Below are 19,998 nucleotides of genomic sequence, written 5' to 3'. Positions count from 1 at the left end.
ACAAAGACATGAATAGATCATAAGATATTCCTACCTTCTTTTCAGGAGGTACTCAAAGACAGCCTCTTGTCATTTGGTAGGTATACATTTAAATTCTAGAAAGACACCTGGATAGTTGGGTATTTACATATAAGCTAAACTGCCTCCTTTTTTCCTATGTATTAGACAGTTAATAGTACAAATTATCCTAAAAATAACCATAGCCTAAAAAAGTAAGCTTAGAGATCCTGATTATCAAGAGTTCTTTTTTTAATCTCCATTTTTTTTCTGATTACTCATTAGGTATTTTTTTGGATATCTGTTCAACTATTGAATTGTCATGACACAGACAGTTAACAGCCTCTTCCTAATATCACATTCTGTGAACTACTAGCAAAATGTCCTAAGATTGACTTTGGGGATCTTAAAACTTAAATATTTTCTTAAATTGACTTTAAGCCTCTACTAAAACATGAATCCAGATATTTGTACTGTCAATCTCCAACTGATTTAACTCTTCAAATTTTTATCTTTATGAGTAAATCATTGTTTTATAGATAGCTACAAAAGAACTCTTTTTCTGAATCATAATTATCGATAATATTTAAAATTGTAATTGACATTTTATTAAGTATCACTCTTAGTTTGTTCACAGAGATACTATGAAGGTCAAATGAGTTTGTGGCTATTGAGTATCTATTCAAGAAGTCACTCAACAAAAATAATTTTAGATCACTGTTGGGGAAATGTCATGCATCTAGACAGCTAACAAACCTTGAGGCGTTTCTCCAAGAATTTGGAGCCACCGTCAGATCCATATGAAAATTCGTATGGGAAGCTCCAGTCTCGAACGAGAAATATCAGACTCTAAGAGACAATAAGAACAAAGGATTGATAAAGGAACTCTAAATCGCCTCCATCTGTTTTTTACTGAAATATATTAAATGATATTGCCATCTGAATAGTGTTCTTCTCCATATAAAGGAATTAAAAAGCAAACATAAAACCTAGGAAAGTTGTTTCTGAGCATTCACTCCTCTCTAGATCATCCTACCTGTTTCCACTGAATGTGAACAGAAAGCTGCCCCCCAAATGACTAAAGTTACATAGTGCCATTCAGCCAGTTTGAGGCATCTCTGTCAGTTTTCAGGAAGCTTTTTATGAAGATTCAAGTTTTATTTGAAGAAAGTTTTCTCCTTCCATCCGTCTAAATATTTTTCCTCTATTACATCTGTCCCCTTCTCTGGGGGTTCTCATCACGCATACCTGGTAGGCAGAGGGGCGGGAACCCAGGTTTTATGGGGCCTGAAAGTTATACAATCTGTGCAGGGGAGAGGGCTCAATAGGAAAAAGGTACAAAAATGGGCTAAAAAGTTGATATTTATTTACAATGAGAAAAATAACAAATTACAATTTTTAAAACACTGACAAATACCACAAACACATTTGTAAAAATCCAGAAAAATAACTAATATACCTTTGTAATACTTTTTTCTCCCACTTTTTGACTGCAAATGCTTTGATCACTTTTTTTTTTTATCACTTCTTCACATGACAATTTTGAAATATTTTCTGTTAGAAAGCTAATTCAGTCTTCCCTCTAACAAGGCCAAAATTTTTATTGTAAAAATGTTTTTTATTGCTAATAGTTTAGAAATATTTCAGCTGCACAACTTGTTATTTATAATATCATATTTCTTCATCTGTTAAATTGAGATAATAAGGGAGCCAGCCTCACAGGACTACTAAATGAAACAGTACACAGAAGACATTTCGAACAGTACCTGGAACAAAATGCTATGTTAGCTACTTGATTTGATTTTAATGGCCACATAGTATTTTAGCACATGGACAGAACTAACTTATTTTGCATTCTCCTAGATGTTTTCCAGTTTTTGTAAGTACTATTCTAAGAAATGCATTGATAAACATCCCTGAAGCTGAGTATTTGTTTATATCCAGAAGGATTTTTATCAGGGACTGTGTTCCCCAAATTAGAACAATCATTAGAATCATTTGAGAGGCTTTTAAAAGTACAGAATTCTTGGGCCCCCCTCCACACCTATTGCAACCAAGGTAAGAGCAGCTTTCCTTTATCAAGTGCCTATTGTAAGTCAAGCACAACACCAGTATCATACACATGATGTATTTCATGCACTGCTGCCCCAGGAGAGGTTACAATTTATTATTAGTCTTAAAAGAGATATATAAAAATCACCTTCACCCCCCCAACCTGATGTTAATCAAGTAATTTTCCCAAAGCCACAAGGCCAGAGTGGAAGAGCTGGCATTTAAACTTTAGAAAATTCCTGCTGCACTGCCTCAAAATTAAGTATAGAAAACATAGTTTACAATCTGACACATTAAAGCATTCTTTTATAAGTTAGATTAAGTTATACTTCAATTTTAGTATCTGGAAAAATGCAGGAACTTGAGGGAAAAATTAGAATATTTTAATGAAATTAGCTATCTTTAAAAGTCTAAGCGTTAACATCTCTGGGCTTCTAATTGAGCCTTTTAGTCCTGCCCATTAAAATTGATATTGCTTTTAACTCTCTTTTAAGCTTTTCCATCCTTTCTTTCCCTTTACAGTTTATCTGTTGAAGAACCTACAAATCTGACCTGGAGAGATTTCCATAACCTGAACCTTGCTGACTGCATAGTCACAGGGCAGTTCAACATGTTCTTTTGTCCTCTGAATTTCCTACAAATTGGCAACTGGATACAGAGTCTTGATCTGACTCTGGTTTTACTTTTTGGCAAGATTCTATGAAGCAGAGTGTTCTTTTATTAGGAGGCACATAGTATATGATTATTTCTCCTTTGGTGAACTTACGTTCAGATCAGATCAGATCAGATCAGTCGCTCAGTTGTGTCCGACTCTTTGCGACCCCATGAATCGCAGCACGCCAGGCCTCCCTGTCCATCACCAACTCCCGGAGTTCACCCAGACTCACGTCTATCGAGTCAGTGATGCCATCCAGCCATCTCATCCTCTGTCGTCCCCTTCTCCTCCTGCCCCCAATCCCTCCCAGCATCAGAGTCTTTTCCAATGAGTCAACTCTTCGCATGAGGTGGCCAAAGTACTGGAGTTTCAGCTTTAGCATCATCCCTTCCAAAGAAATCCCAGGGCCGATCTCCTTCAGAATGGACTGGGTGGATCTCCTTGCAGTCCAAGGGACTCTCAAGAGTCTTCTCCAACACCACAGTTCAAAAGCATCAATTCTTCAGTGTTCAGCCTTCTTCACAGTCCAACTCTCACATCCATACATGACCACAGGAAAAACCATAGCCTTGACTAGACGGACCTTTGTTGGCAAAGTAATGTCTCTGCTTTTGAATATGCTATCTAGGTTGGTCATAACTTTCCTTCCAAGGAGTAAGCATCTTTTAATTTCATGGCTGCAGTCACCATCTGTAGTGATTTTAGAGCCCAGAAAAATAAAGTCTGACACTGTTTCCACTGTTTCCCCATCTATTTCCCATGAAGTGGTGGGACCGGATGCCATGATCTTCGTTTTCTGAATGTTGAGCTTTAAGCCAACTTTTTCACTCTCCGCTTTCACTTTCATCAAGAGGCTTTTTAGTTCCTCTTCACTTTCTGCCATAAGGGTGGTGTCATCTGCATATCTGAGGTGATTGATATTTCTCCCGGCAATCTTGATTCCAGCTTGTGTTTCTTCCAGTCCAGCGTTTCTCATGATGTACTCTGCATATAAGTTAAATAAACAGGGTGACAATATACAGCCTTAACGTACTCCTTTTCTTATTTGGAACCAGTCTGTTATTCCATGTCCAGTTCGAACTGTTGCTTCCTGACCTTCATACAAATTTCTCAAGAGGCAGATCAGGTGGTCTGGTATTCCCATCTCTTTAAGAATTTTCCACAGTTTATTGTGATCCACACAGTCAAAGGCTTTGGCGTTACATTACCTTTGCTTAACTGAAGCTCATTCTTCAGGAGATTTCTCATTAAGGGCTCATAGGAACAACATTCTTTGTATTCCTACATGCTAATAACATTTTGTGCCCTTGATAAGTGAAAGTCAATTTTGCTGGATATAAAATCCTTAGCTCACATCTTCTTTCCTTCAACAGGGACACTGCTTAGTTAGAATTATGGATATTTCTTGTTTCATTACAGTGTAAGTCCCCCTCACCCCCATGTGTATGTGTGTGTCCTGTGGATTCTTGTGGGGAAAGGAGAGATTCCTGTGGAGGAGAGCATTTAAAAATATCCATATACACTATCTTTAAATAGTCCACTATCTTTAGATAGATGTTCATTCTTGTCAACATTTTTGTCAAAATATGATAATTTGTATTTAGAACATTTCTACCTAAAACATGCACTTTGAAAATAGAGGTTAGATAAGAAGCAACTTTTGCAAAATAGAGGTTCATGAATCAGTGTAAATGAAACCAACTATGTGGATTTGGCTATATTTTGCATTTTTCTTGGAAGAGTTTAGTCTCTTTTCTTGGTCTTTTTCACTGGGCATCTTCCCAAATCAACCAAATGAGGACCATGTGTAGAACAGGATCAAAGATGAAGTCTTATTTTCCTAAATAAGTACCCTATATCCTACCTACCTCTAGTGTCAAATTCTAAGTTGCTTCCCTAATGCTCCCATCCAGTGCTGAGCTGGTATAAACTGGCTCTCCAACAACATCAACATGCCTTGATTTGTGGCATTTGACAATTTCTGCTGTGCAAATGTGCCTGCCATAGCTGATTTCAAGCTACTAACAGTTTAATAACTGGCTTATGTAACTCCTGAATATTTACTACTTAGCTCTCAAAGTGGTATAAGCCAGCTACAGTACACCCACTGTCCCCATCCCCTCCCTAAATAATGCATATGCTTTATGTTTATCCTGTATGGAATGCTATGAATTTCAGTCCTTATTTCAAAATCCATCCATTGTTCCACACTGCTGAATTTTGATTTGTTCATACATATAGGTCGAGATTTAAAAAGTCAAGAATACAGATTACTCTAACTTTCTCAGATAAAAATTTCTGAAGTCATACTTTTAAAAAATAAATTAAATCCAGTCAGGCAACTGGGGAAAATGATGGACCTACACTTTGCATATCCTTCAAGTGATCATAGGATGAAAATTATGAAAAACATTGAAACTTTTGTTTATTTTCCTTTGAAGACCATTCAAAAGGAGTGCTATAGCACCACTATTAGTGAAAAATGGAAAAAAGTTCAAATGCTCAACAACTGAGAATGGTTATATACATTATGGCATATTAATATATTACATAGCTATTAATATTACAAATGTGTGGAGTGTATCCATACATGTATTAAGTCAGTATAAAAAGGCTTACATGAAAAAATGTTATCTGAATTATAATGCTAAATTTATGTGCACATCCATTATAAGTACATGAAAACACTCCCAAACTCCTAGGAAAAAACTGTTCTAGAGTCATGTAGCCAGTGAATACCTGAACTGGTTTAACCTATTTAATCAATCAATTTCAGTTTTAATTTCAGCTTCAGGTAGTAAGTAAACACTGGAACTCATTTTAAACCTTTCTAAGTAAGTAATACCTCACTTCAACCAACAGTCCACTGGAAGCCAACCAGTGACAGCTTCATGCTTTAAAACTCAGTCAAGAATTAGAAGAATCACCTCAGAAAACTAACAGGCTATGTAAACCCATTGCTAACCTCTATAACCAGACACAAAACATGCTTCTGTATTAAACAACAAAAAAATAATTAAAAAACTGATGTCAACCCATTCTTGTCTCTGTAAACCATGAAAATCCAAGACAAAGCCCCCAACTCTACATAATAATCATTTGTTTTGCTCAATGAAACTCCCAAGTATAACTCTTTTACTAAATTAACCAATAAACTCAGCTCTGGTTTTCGTATCAGGTTTGAGTGAAGGTCTCATCCTCCAATAATTCTGAAGTCCTACTAAGATAGCTCTGAACGCCCTCACTGGGCAGTATTCCCTATGAACCTCAGGTTAACATGTGTACTTTCCATGTTCCCTGTTCCCAAATTCCATCTGTTGAAATTTACTTAGAGGTGAATCTGCCTCAACAATGATAAATCTGAGTTCTAATTTGTTTCACTGAGCTCTTGCTGCTGATTAATTTGTTATCCTAGAATTTTTGTTATAAAGACTCAGTGGGTCTTTATATGGGTCATTAGTTCTATGTCTCTGTAAAGGGTAATTCAACCTTTTTTTTGGTAAGTGTACTCATTGAATAAAAAATTATACCTAACTTTTGTATAATGTTATTAGAACTTTTGGTTTAGAGGTATATTATTCAGTAAATATTTTTGCCATTAATCTTTTTTTTTGGCTGCTTTTCCTTCTTTTGTTTGAAAATTCATACAAAGTATTGTCTTGTATTTTATCTTGAATTGTCTTGTGTCACTGAATGTATAAGGAAGTGCTTTATAAAGAACACAGGCAAAGACCTGTCTTAAGTAGTAACCAGATTAATCAGGATGCTCCAAAGACTAAGGGTTGGAGGTCTGTTAAACCAGCAACAAATTTATGCAGAAGTAGTCAGTCAAATTTTGCCTTGGGTTCTCTACAACACTTAGAGGCCATTCTCATTCTTGTCAATTTGCAAATTACTTTGTTTAGTCCATAATGTAGGATCATTGACTATCAGATTATTGACTGTACGTAGCACTGTTCTAACACTTGCTTGAGGACCCAGGTGCTTTTCATAAGCACACAATTTGAGCAACTTGTTTGTTACAGGCTTGTGTATATCAAAGCTGCAATCTTCTCCTGGAAGAATTTCTGCTTCCTATTTGTATTGCATTACAATCCTAATATTTGCATTTACAGTAATAAATTACCCTTAAAAATTTAGGATAACATTGTGTTAAGCTTCGGACATGTCAAAACAAATAATAAAAATAAGATGTTCTACAAAAATGAAGATAAAATAAAAAACACTCATTAGTCAGCTTCTTTAATGAGTAAACTGAGGCCTCAAAACAAACTGCTGACTCCAGAAGACTCAATTTCACTCTCTAACCTTCTGAAATTTACCCTACTGACAGTGTATCTCTCTCTGCTCAGTTTTATCTTCACCAATCACTTCACTCCTTCAATACATTTTTTCTTCCTCTGACCTCCTAAATCATTTCCTTAGTGATTTTTACAGGAAAGAAGTAGTCATATTGCCCCAACTGCTTAAAGCTACTATATCTGAAGACTATTGTATAGAAGTTGAACTTAAACACTGGCCTCAGTTATAAGGAATTTCTTTTAGCACAGGAAGACAGAAATTCGCTGCAGAATTCAGGATCCTGTTGCTTAGTATCCTGAATTATCAGTTATTTTCCAACTAAGTTCACTTAGTTATTAGTCCCTCTTGTTAGGTTGGAAAAAAATTGTTAGGTTAGAAAAAATTGGTTAAAAGTGGTAAAAAGACCAGGAGAGCATTTAAATATCCCAGCTCATCATAAAAAAATAAGAATAAAAATTTTAATAGCCTTTCAGGGGCAAGAAATATAGAAAAACACAATGCAAGGCCATTTCAGAAGACTTTCTCTGAGATGAATTGGACATCGACTAAAAATTGTGAACAAAACAAGGATGAATCAATAGGAAACTTTAAAAATAGACTTCAGGAAAATTTCAAACAATACTCTCAGTACTTAAATAGCCAAAATAAAGGGAACATTATCTTCCCTTTTTAAAATGGGCTCAGAGGAGAGCGGGATGACAGCGGATGAGATGGTTGGATGGCATCACCAACTCAATGGACATGGGTTTGGGTGAACTCCCGGAGCTGGTGATGGACAGGGAGGCCTGGCGTGCTGCGGTTCATGGGGTTGCAAAGAGTTGGACACGACTGAGCGACTGAACTGAACAGACATAAAATACAGGAATCAGAAAAAAAAACTTGAAAGAGAAATCATCTACTTAGAAATTTACACTTGATGGCTGGCTTTTCAGACAGGCTTTTGTATAGGGACACCTATAGATACTTTAAGCAGAAAATCTGCTGAAAGAACCAAAGTTTCATATTAGCTAAAGATACCTACACTGTACATGATTAAAAAAGAAACTGAAGAATCTCTTTGAGTAAAAGTTTCCAAGGATACAGACAGAAAAATGAGAGAATAATCTATAACAGTCCAGATTGTTGGTGGTGGTGTTTAGTTGCTGAGTCCTGTCAGACTCTTTTGTGACCCCAAGGACTGTAGCCTCGTCACACTCCTTTGTCCATGGGATTTCCCAAGTAAGAATACTGGAGTGGGTTGCCATTTTCTTCTCCAGAGGATCTTCCCAGCCCAGGGATTGAACCCACATTTCCTGCATTGGCAGGTGGGTTCTTTATCACTGAACCACCAGGGAAGCCTGAGTACAGATTAACCTCTTCCAAATTATCATAAATCTTGCTTTTTTATACATATAAAAAGGTTAGGTCATGGCAGTTATTAAATCAACAACATGGTCAACATCCAAGACTCAATGTCTTTTATGGCCTATTTCTTGATCCAATAGTCATGGCTTATCCTCCCTACCTCAGAGCAGGTACAGTCTTGTCTAAACTACTTGAAGCATCTATAGATTATGCACTAAGACCACCTTTAAATCCAATGATACCACATACAAACTGTTGCTAACTGAGAACATCTCACTTTTTTTCTGTTAGTCTTTACTAATTAAATGTGAAAACTTTTAAATTATAAACCATCAATGTAATACTTTCAATTCAGAAATCCTACTACCTTTTTCCATTGAAAAAGAATTTTATGATTGTGTTTCTGCAGTTCAAGAAGGGGCCACGCCCAGGATAAGCATTTTGGACACACATATCAATTTTTGACTTAAACTGTTTGTTCATGGGTCTTATCTTAAAAATGTAAAGAGGTAATACTAGGCAGGATATGTAATAGCTACACCAAATCTTGAATCCAGGTTTTCCAATTTTGGGTCCAATAAGTTTATTTGTATGCAAACTATATATAATCCTAAATATGCATATAATGCCATAATTCAGTTCAGTTCAGTTCAGTAGCTCAGTCGTGTCCGACTCTTTGTGACCCCGTGAGTCGCAGCACGCCAGGCCTCCCTGTCCATCACCAACTCCCAGTGTTCACTCAAATTCATGTCCATCGAGTCAGTGATGCCATCCAGCCATCTCATCCTCTGTCGTCCCCTTCTCCTCCTGCCCCCAATCCCTCCCAGCATCAGAGTCTTTTCCAATGAGTCAACTCTTCACATGAGGTGGCCAAAGTACTGGAGTTTCAGCTTTAGCATCATTCCTTCCAAAGAAATCCCAGGGCCGATCTCCTTCAGGATGGACTGGTTGGATCTCCTTGCAGTCCAAGGGACTCTCAAGAGTCTTCTCCAACACCACAGTTCAAAAGCATCAATTCTTCAGTGCTCAGCCTTCTTCACAGTCCAACTCTCATATCCATACATGACCACAGGAAAAACCATAGCCTTGACTAGACGGACCTTTGTTGGCAAAGTAATGCCTCTGCTTTTGAATATGCTATCTAGGTTGGTCATAACTTTCCTTCCAATGCCATAATTAGCAAGCATTAATTAAATGTCTGCTGTATATAAAGTAGGTGGTGTGTGTATACTCAGTCACGTCTGACACTTTGGTACCCCATGGACTGTAGCCTGCTAGGCTCCTCTGTACCTGGAATTTTCCAGGCAAGAATATTAGAGTGGGTTGCCATTTCCTATCCCAGGGTATTTTCCCAACCTAAGGATAGAACCTGTCTCTTCTGAATCTCTTGCATTAGGAGTCAGATTCTTTACCACTGAGCCACCTGGGAAGCCTATAAAGTAGGTGGTCTAGACTAAACAAAGTTAACTGCAAAGGTTATGTTCTTAACATATTTATAATTTAACTAGTGGGATGGGATTTTCACATTCAACTATAAGACCACAAGCTATAGTTCAGTAAGCACCTAGCATCAGAAAGAGGACGAGAGGCATTAAGGGGTGGTGGTGAAATGCAAGGGCTTTGAGCCTGTGGCCTAGGTTGAAGGCCAGCTCTGCAACTTAAAGATACATGTGGCCTAGGACAAGTTTCTTAACTACTCTAAGCCTCGGTGTTTCTCCATCAGTTAAAAAAAAATAGAAAGGGATAAAGAAGGAGTAACAACATTACTTATTTTATATAACTATAATGAACATTCATGTGAATCATGTAAGAAATATACTGACCATGGGGACTGGCACAAAAATAAGAGTTCAATAAAATATTATTATTATTATGTAGGTCTTCCAGATATTTTATGAATCTACATAAGGACACTGGGGGAATCCTGATCTATACCACTGACCTAATTCTGAGTAGCCAGATGAATATTTTATTCTAATTTCATACAATTCTCAGATTACCTAAATCACTCTCTGGACAGAATGTGATAAGGCACCTTTCTCAAACTGCTGTCCTTTTCCTCAGCCCCACCAATAGAATGTCTTTTCCTTTCATTTACAGCCCAAGCAGCCAAATAACAGCTTCTCATTTTCTCAGTGAAATCATGCATTTCTCTGGTATCACTTGGCAGTTTGAGTCATCATAGATATTTGACAAAGGATGTTTTGTTTTGAAATTCTGAAGTAGCTGAAATCACTATCAAATTTTATTCCTGAGAGGAACACTCAAATCACAGGAATAAAGGGTCCTTAAATATAATTAAGTAAACCACTGTAACATAATTTCTGATTTGCCATGCTGCTAAGTCACTTTAGTCGTGTCCGACTCTGTGCGACCCCATAGACGGCAGCCCACCAGGCTTCCCCGTCCCTGGGATTCTCCAGGCAAGAACACTGGAGTGGGTTGCCATTTCCTTCTCCAATGCATGGAAGTGAAAAGTGAAAGTGAAGTCGCTCAGTCGTGTCCGACTGTTCGCGACCCCAAGGACTGCAGCCTACCAGGCTCCTCTGTCCATGGGATTTTCCAGGCAAAAGTACTGGAGTGGGTTGCCATTGCCTCCTCCATATGTAGGACCAATTTGGACAGGAAAACTGTGAGAAACAGAAGGTTTATCCTAATATAATAGTACATTATCATAAGCTTCCTCTACTATTATTTTCTAGCAATCTTCAGTTTAAAACTGGAATGGAGATATCTGCTCACCAATAATTACAACTCCACTGAAAGGAACATGAAGAATTGAGTTCCACTCTTATTTCACAAAGAGAATTCAAATTGTTTTTTTCCCAGCTTTTGTGAGATATAATTGACATATAACACACTGTGTACATTTAAGGTCTGCAATATGATTATTCAATACAAATATATATTGTGAAATGATTACTACAACTGAGGTAGCAAACACCTCTGTCACCTTAGTTATGACCTGTGTATACAGGTACGTGGTGAGTTAAATCTATTCCAAAGGTTTAGGGTATTGATGGGCCTCTAAAAATACCAAAATGATTAATAAAAATGCTATGGGAGAAAATTGGGATGAATTAATCCGTTTCTTCTGTGTTAGCCACACAACCAAAATACTGATAGCACTCTTACCAATCTATCTCAGGGCATCATGCCCTAGAGAGGTTCAGAAATAACTGGATATATTCAGGGCTTTGGCTTAAAGGGACTAGGGTTCAGGAATATTGTGGCTTGTATCAATATTTAACCTTACTGAAGAGTAAACTAATTAAAGTCAGCTCCTGTAGACTGACTTACAAAGATACCCACCATAGAAATGCCACTGGGAAATTACTGATATCTAAAAAACTGGCTCAAGAGAACCTTGAGATTACACATTAGTAAACTGGGAGATGTTTCCATTTCTTTGTAGCCTATATAATTAGAGGACATGAAATGGTTACACAGTAAACTCCTAAGCTGTTGTAGCCAACAGGCACATTTAATAATATAATATTCAGTTCAGTTCAGTTCAGTCGCTCAGTCGTGTCCGACTCTTTGCGAGCCTATGAATCACAGCACACCAGGCCTCCCTGTCCATCACCAATTCCCGATGTTCACTCAAATTCACGTCCATCGAGTCAGTGATGCCATACAGCCATCTCATCCTCTGTTGTCCCCTTCTCCTCCTGCCCCCAATCCCTCCCAGCATCAGAGTCTTTTCCAATGAGTCAACTCTTCGCATGAGGTGGCCAAAGTACTGGAGTTTCAGCTTTAGCATCATTCCTTCCAAAGAACACCCAGGACCGATCTCCTTTAGAATGGACTGGTTGGATCTCCTTGCAGTCCTCAGGAGTCTTCTCCAACACCAAGTTCAAAAATATCAATTCTTCGGCGCTCAGCTTTCTTCACAGTCCAACTCTCACATCCATACATGACCACTGGAAAAACCATAGCCTTGACTAGACAGACCTTTGTTGGCAAACTAACGTCTCTGCTTTTTAATATGCTGTCTAGGTTGGTCATAGCTTTTCTTCCAAGGAGAAAGTGTCTTTTAATTTCATGGCTGCAATCACCATCTGCAGTGATTTTGGAGCCCAGAAAAATAGCCTGTCACTATTTCCATTGCTTCCCCATTTATTTGCCATGAAGTGAAGGGACTGGATCCCATGATCTTGGTTTTCTGAATGTTGAGTTTTTCACTTTTTCACTCTCCTCTTTCATTTTCATCAAGAGGCTATTTAGTTCTTCTTTGCTCTCTGCCATAATGGTGGTGTCATCTGCATACCTGAAGTTATTGATATTTCTCCTGGCGATCTTGATTCCAGCTTGTGCTTCATCCAGCCCAGCGTTTCGCATGATGTACTCTGTATATAAGTTAAATAAGCAGGGTGACAATATACAGCCCTGATGTACTTCTTTCCCGATTTGGAACCAGCCTGTTGTTCCATGTCCAGTTCTAACTGTTGCTTCCTGACCTGCATACAGATTTCTCAAGAGACAGGTCAGGTCTTCTGGTATTCCCATCTCTAAGAATTTTCCAGTTTTTTGTGATCCACACAGTCAAAGGATTTTGCATAGTCAATAAAGGAAAAGTAGATGTTTTTCTGGAACTCTCTTGCTTTTACGATGATCCAACAGATGTTGGCAATTTGATCTCTGATTCCTCTGCCTTTTTCTAAATCCAGCTTGAACATCTGCAAGTTCATGGTTCATGTACTGTTTGTTGAAGCATGGCTTGGAGAATTTTGAGGTGGACTTCTTAGAGTCCACCTTCCATTCTATTTTCAGCTTAGGCCTAACATCAAACTTCCTGTTATTATGACATTATAGAACAAGTGAAAACCCTCTCCACCATGTCAGTCCAGCAGAGTTGAGAGGGCACGAGTGACAAGCACACAGAGAAAGCTGGAGAGCCACACAAATGGAAAACCTGCCTTTCCTTTGGTAACAAATAACTAATGGCTGACCACTGAGCACAGAACATTAGAGGAAGACAGTCTTGCCTGGTATTGAAAAACAGTCTATAAACAGCTCATTTAATGTGCACTTCAAATAATGTCTAACAATCAGAAAAATTCCTAATAGAGATTTTGACCCAAGGATGTAATCATCTCGTTGTAGAGCTATATGGGACCTGGTGTGCCCTATAACCAAGGAAGAAAAATTCATAGGCCCAAGTACAGACAAATTTCCTACCATACCTCATGAGGTATTTTTTATCAGGTCCTTACAGAAAACTGGAAATTATTTTCTAATGTCCCTGTCAAATATTTATGGGTATTACATGTTTAAATTAATGGAACTGTATTCATTCTCAACCAAACCTCTTGAAGTCCTATGGCAGAAGAGCTAAAGAACAAAGTTATTTTAATTATTTTTAAAGAACAATTACATTAATGAGGTAGCTCTTGCTGGACTGTTATACTTAAGATTCAAGTGCTCACAGTGAGCAAGACAAGTGGGAAAGTAAGTCATGTCAGAGAATGCTATGTCTTAATAAGAATTTACTTCTTGTACTAAATAGTCTACAGCTGGCTTTTATAGGCTCCCTTGGAAGATTTATTAAAATTTGAGGAATTTTACAAGTCAGGAGACAGCATGTCAGTAGCCTGAAATTGGCCACAGTAAAAGTATTTACACCACAGAAATCAGCAAATGCTACAATCAGACCCACCTCCCACTTCTCTCTAGCCAGTTACAAACATTAACCAGCACACCACTGGCTAAGCTTAATATTTCAAAGTTGCTTTTAAACTGAATCCACTTTTAGTTCTCTAAAAGCTTTTAGTTCTCTTTCTAAAAACATAGTTTTAAAATACAATTATAGATATTTTGTTTGTTTGGTAGAAATTGACTTTTGGTTTAAAAATCAAGTTAATCTGTTAATTCAGCTATTCATTTCATTGGCTAATTGCCCTCTCTATTGCTGTCTAAGACAGATCTTATTTATTATTTACAGCTTCATTCTGTTTCAGAGTTAAGAATTCTATTTTAAATTTGTCAAATTTAATTAATATAAATTATTATTTTAAAAATATCACTGCCCATCACTTTATTTTATCTGCTGCTGCTGCTGCTAAGTCGCTGCAGTCATGTCCGACTCCGTGCGACCCCACAGACGGCAGCCCACCAGGCTTTCCCATCCCTGGGATTCTCCAGGCAAGAACACTGGAGTGGGTTGCCATTTCCTTCTCCAATGCATGAAAGTAAAAAGTGAAAGTGAAGTCACTCAGTCGTGTTCGACTGTAGCGACCCCATGGACTGCAGCCTACCAGGCTCCTCCGTCCATGGGATTTTCCAGGCAAAAGTACTGGAGTGGGGTGCCATTGCCTTCTCCGTTATTTTATCAGGCAGTATTTAAAATTTCTCCACAGTTTTATCCAAACAAATAAAACTGCTATTTTCTTAGAGGAAGAGGATAGGAACAGTGACTAGCTAAAAAAACTGCTGAATTAAACTTTTATTTAAAAGTTATTTTATTTCAGAATTTTTTCTATGTTTTTTCTAATTTAAATGTGAATCATTTTGCTGATATCTTAAATGTTGTTCTGTGATTCGAGTATATTTACATTTTGTATTTTAATTTCATAAGATATAATATTTTTGTTTTGAATTTGGTTGCTTTAATCTTAAATTATTAAATAGCTTTGGAAGCCACTTTTACTACTTAATGAGTTTCTCATTTCAATTTCAGATACTTAGATTTATAAGTCAAAACCTGTTCAGAAGTCAATGTTAACTCAATCATAATTTTTTCTTTTGTAATGCCAACAGTTTACAAACAAGTAGTAATCTCAAAGTTTTTTCTATTGTTTGTTTTCAATTCATTGTTTTTTGTTAGTTTTGTTTTACCAAAGGCCTTTTGCCTATCGATCTATCCATCCATCTGTCCATCAACAGAGCACTGGTTGGTTTCTTTTGGGTTCAGTTTATCTAGCCAAGCATAAGAAGCAGTGACACCTGCTGGTAAGACTGAAAACTCCTTTCCAGAATTACTATGGAGTTACCCAATATATGACACCACCCTTATGGCAGAAAGTGAAGAGGAACTCAAAGGCCTCTTGATGAAAGTAAAAGAGGAGAGTGAAAAAGTTGGCTTAAAGCTAAACATTCAGAAAACGAAGATCATGGCATATGGTCCCATCACTTCATGGCAAATAGATGAGGAAACAGTGTCAGACTTTATTTTTCTGGGCTCCAAAATCACTGCAGATGGTGACTGCAGCCATGAAATTAAAAGATGCTTACTCCTTGGAAAGAAAGTTATGACCAACCTAGATAGCATATTCAAAAGCAGAGACATTACTTTGCCAACAAAGGTCCGTCTAGTCAAGGCTATGGTTTTTCCAGTGGTCATGTATGGATGTGAGAGTTGGACTGTGAAGAAGGCTGAGCACTGAAGAATTGATGCTTTTGAACTGTGGTGCTGGAGAAGACTCTTGAGAGTCCCATGGACTGCAAGGAGATCCAACCAGTCCATTCTAAAGGAGATCAGTCCTGGGATTTCTTTGGAAGGAATGATGCTAAAGCTGAAACTCCAGTACTTTGGCCACCTCATGCAAAGAGTTGACTCATTGGAAAAGACGCTGATGCTGGGAGGGATTGGGGGCAGGAGGAAAAAGGGATGACAGAGGACGAGATGGCTGGATGGCATCACTGACTCGATGGACGTGAGTCTGAGTGAACTCCGGGAGTTGGTGATGGACAGGGAGGCCTGGCATGCTGCGATTCATGAGGTCGCAAAGAGTCAGACATGACTGAGCGACTGAACTGAACTGAACTGAACTACCCAATATATGCCAATGAGTTCTGAGGTAGCAAGTTCAGAGAAGAGAAAAATGAAAGCAAATAGCCCAATTATTATACAATACTTCAACTATTAACATGAAAAATTATTTTTAAAAAGACAACAGAGTCTAATAGGTATTATAAACCACACAGGAGACTGTAAGCAGAGATTCATTTCATTCTATCTCAACTCCTCTCCCCGCTTGCTTCTCCAGATCTCAGAGAGACTCACCCTCCTTCACTCACAGCATACCAACATCTTTCCATACAAAGGTCCCTTTTTTTGTTTTACTTTATCATATTTTCCCCAGATTCCCACTCCCATCAACTGTCTGCTCTCAACCACACTCACTCTAACATAAATTATTTTGCATATGAAGAAGTTTTAAATAATCACAAATAGTATCATGTTATAGAACTCGAACTTTCCCCCATTAATTTAATATAAATTTAATACTTTAGTCATGTTACTTACACTAGGTTCATTGCCTTTGGATGTTGCAAAATGTTTCAGAGTATGTCTTTCAACCTATTTTATGTATCCGTTCTTCAAGTGATGGACACCTGTGCTGGCTACAACTTCCTGCTACTAAGGATCTATGAACGCTACAATGAGTATCCGTATATATATTTGCCCTGCTCCACAGAATGGCTGCTACAAGCTGCACTTATTAACCAATAGGGTCTGAGTGTTCCTGTTTATCGAAATTCTAGCTATCATTTGGTATTTATCCCCATATTCCACATTTTTCCTATCTAATGAGTGTAAAAGTGGTATCTCATTTTAATTTTTAACTGATTATCAATAAGACTTAACACTCCTTAGAAAATGTGTTAGTCATTCAGGTTTCCTTTAACAGCCTAACTTTTAAATTAAGTTCAGTTTATCATTTTTTAATGGTTTGGGATTTTTTAAGACTTTTTTTAGAATAGTAAAACTGAGAGGAAAGTACAAAGATTTGCCATAAATATACCACCTGTCCTGACACATGCATAGCCTCTCCTACAATAAACATCATTCACCAGAATAGTATCTTTTTTTTTTAACCAAGAATAAAACTACACTGATATCATAATCATTCAAAGTCCATAGCTTATTTGAAAGTGAAAGTTGCTCAGTCGTGTCTGACTGTTTGCAAACCCATAGGAATAGTCCATCTCTGGAGAAGGCAATGGCAACCCACTCCAGTACTCTTGCCTCGACAATCCCATGGACGGAGGAGCCTGGTGGGCTACAGTCCATGGGGTCGTGAAGAGTCGGACACTACTGAACGAATTCACTTTCATTTTTCACTTTCATGCATTGGAGAAGGAAATGGCAACCTACTCCAGTGTTCTTGCCTGGAGAATCCCAGGGACGGGGGAGCCTGGTGAGCCGCCGTCTATGGGGTCGCACAGAGTCGGACACGACTGAAGCGACTTAGCAGCAGGAATAGTCCATAGAATTCTCTAGGCCAGGATACTAGAGTGGGTAGCCTTTCCCTTCTCCAGCAGATCTTCCCAACCCAGGGATCAAATCCAGGTCTCCCACATTGCAGGCAGATTCTTTACCAGCTGAGCCACCAGGGAAGCCCAAGAATACTGGAGTGGGTAGCCTATTCCTTCTCCAAGGGATCTTCCCAACCCAGGAATCAAACTGGGATTTCCTACATTGCAAGCGGATTCTTTACCAACTGAGCTATGAGGGAAGCCCATAGCTTATCTTAGGGTTTGCTCAAAATGTTGTTCATTCTATGAGTTTGGACAAATGTCATTATATATAATGACATATATCCATCATTATATCTTAAGAGTATTTTCACTTCCCCCCAATTCCTCTGTGTTCTGTCTGTTCATTTCACTGTCCCTTATGCTGCACCCATGGTGCACCCTAAACCACCCCGAAACAATCTCTTCATTGTCTCCATAGTTTTGCCTCTTCCAGAGTATCATATAGTTGGAATCATACAGTGTACAGTCTTTTCAGATTGGTTTCTTTTATTTAGTAATATGCATCTAAGATTTATCTACGTCTTCCCTGGTAGTTCAGATGGTAAAGAACCTGCCTGCAATGTGGGAGACCTGGGTTCAATCCCTGGTTTGGGAAGATCCCCTAGAGAAGGGAATGGCAACCCACTCCAGTATTCTTGCCTGGAGAATTCCATGGGCAGAGGAGCCTGGAGGGCTACAGTCCATGGGATTGCAAAGAGTTGGACACAACTGAGTGAACACTTTATGTCTTTTTGTGGCTGATAGCTCATTTTTTTTCTTGTTGAATAACATTCTGTCGTCTGGATGTACCACAGTTTGTATATCTATTCAACTACTGAAGGACATCATGGTTGCTGTCAAGTTTTGGCAATTATGTATAAAGCTGCTACAAACATCTGTGTGGAGATTTTGTCTGGATGTAAGTTTTCAACTCCTTTGGGTATATATGATCATTGGATTGTATAGTAAGAGTATCTTTCATTTTTTAATAAATCACCAAACTATCTTTGAAAGTGGCTGTACCATTTTGCATTCCTACCATATATGTATGAGACTTCCTGTTGCTCTACAGCCTCATTTGCGGAATATGTGATGTTGTCAGTGCTATGGAATTTGGCCATCCTCACAGGTGTGTATCGGAGAAGGCGATGGCACCCCACTCCAGTGTTCTTGCCTGGAGAATCCCAGGGACGGGGGAGCCTGGTGGGCTGCCGTCCATGGGGTCGCACAGAGTCGGACACGACTGAAGTGACTTAGCAGCAGCATAGGTGTGTACTGGTTCCTTTGCCAGTTTTTGATGGTCATCCAATTCTTAACTGCAGTACTTCCTTGCACATTCTATACATTAATCCCTTGTTGACTTTTGACACTGTTAGTACCTTCTACCAATCGAGTCACTTTGTTTAGAGTCTTCTGATAAACAGAAATACCCTATTCTGATATAGTAATATCCATCAATTTTTCACCACATTTTTTGCTGGGGGAGTCTTAGTGAATAAATGTTTCTTCACACTAGTTCAGAAGGATATTCTCCAATATTTATTTATTCTCCAATAAAATATTCTCCAATATTTTATTCTATTAACTTTATACTTTTAAATTCCTTATTTAGTTTTTTAATACAATTTGGGAATCGCTTCCATATATGGTGTTCAGTATAAATTCAATTTTTTTCTTCAAAAAAGTGAGTTAGTTTTCCAAACCCTCCTTTCCCACTGATTTATGATGTGACCACTAATGAATGCAAAGTTTCCATACAGAGAGAGATATTTCTGAATGCTGTTTAGTTTCATCATGTTTTTTCCCTCATATCTGTGCAGAATTGCACCATTTTCATTGCTATGGTTCTCTAGTATGTATTCAATCCCGCAATTTGGATTTTCTTTTTAAAAACTGACTTAAAAGAGAACTTAATTTTTCCAGATAAGTTATAGAAAAATGTGTTGCATTTCTCAAAAAATTCTGTTATAGTTTTAATTGGAATTGCACTGAGTTTATTGGTTAATTTGGGGAAAATCAGATTCTCCACAACATTAAATCATCCCATCTGGAATCATACTATATCTCTCTGGCTTATAAAATTTTTTCTTTATGATCATTATTGAAATTTTGAAAATATTTTCTCCATAAAGGTTTTTATATTTTGTATTTTTCTACTTAACTATCAAAGTTTTTTCTTTCTTTTTTTTTTTGCTATTGTGAATGGAGAAAGAAACATGACTCTCTCAATTAATATACCTGGTTATAGTCTTCAGGAAACTCTTATAAGAATTTATCATCATTTAATACCCACTCACCTGAAATGGCTTCAGAAATGTTTCTTCCATTGCCAGCCTGCCATATTCAGTGAAAAGCTACAAGGAAAATCACACATCCGCACATACACACACATGCACCCACACACA

At 37.8% G+C, this 19,998-nt stretch overlaps 1 protein-coding gene across 1 annotated transcript in view; it reads right to left on the bottom strand.

Moving 5' to 3' along the window:
* ATL1 (atlastin GTPase 1) overlaps positions 1 to 19,998 on the bottom strand; it is an 87,487-nt gene that overhangs the window by 16,145 nt on the left and 51,344 nt on the right. The window contains exons 7-8 of the mRNA XM_055537594.1: positions 19,891 to 19,947; positions 754 to 846 (exon numbers count right to left, since the gene is read on the bottom strand). Of these exons, the coding sequence (XP_055393569.1) occupies positions 754 to 846; positions 19,891 to 19,947 (150 nt within the window). The remainder of the gene's footprint in view (positions 1 to 753; positions 847 to 19,890; positions 19,948 to 19,998) is intronic.

The sequence above is a fragment of the Bubalus kerabau genome, chromosome 10 (assembly GCF_029407905.1).
Source record: "Bubalus kerabau isolate K-KA32 ecotype Philippines breed swamp buffalo chromosome 10, PCC_UOA_SB_1v2, whole genome shotgun sequence".
Lineage (NCBI taxonomy): Eukaryota > Metazoa > Chordata > Mammalia > Artiodactyla > Bovidae > Bubalus > Bubalus kerabau.
Note: the sequence above shows the minus strand (reverse complement) of the source record. Positions and strands in the feature narration are given on the sequence as shown.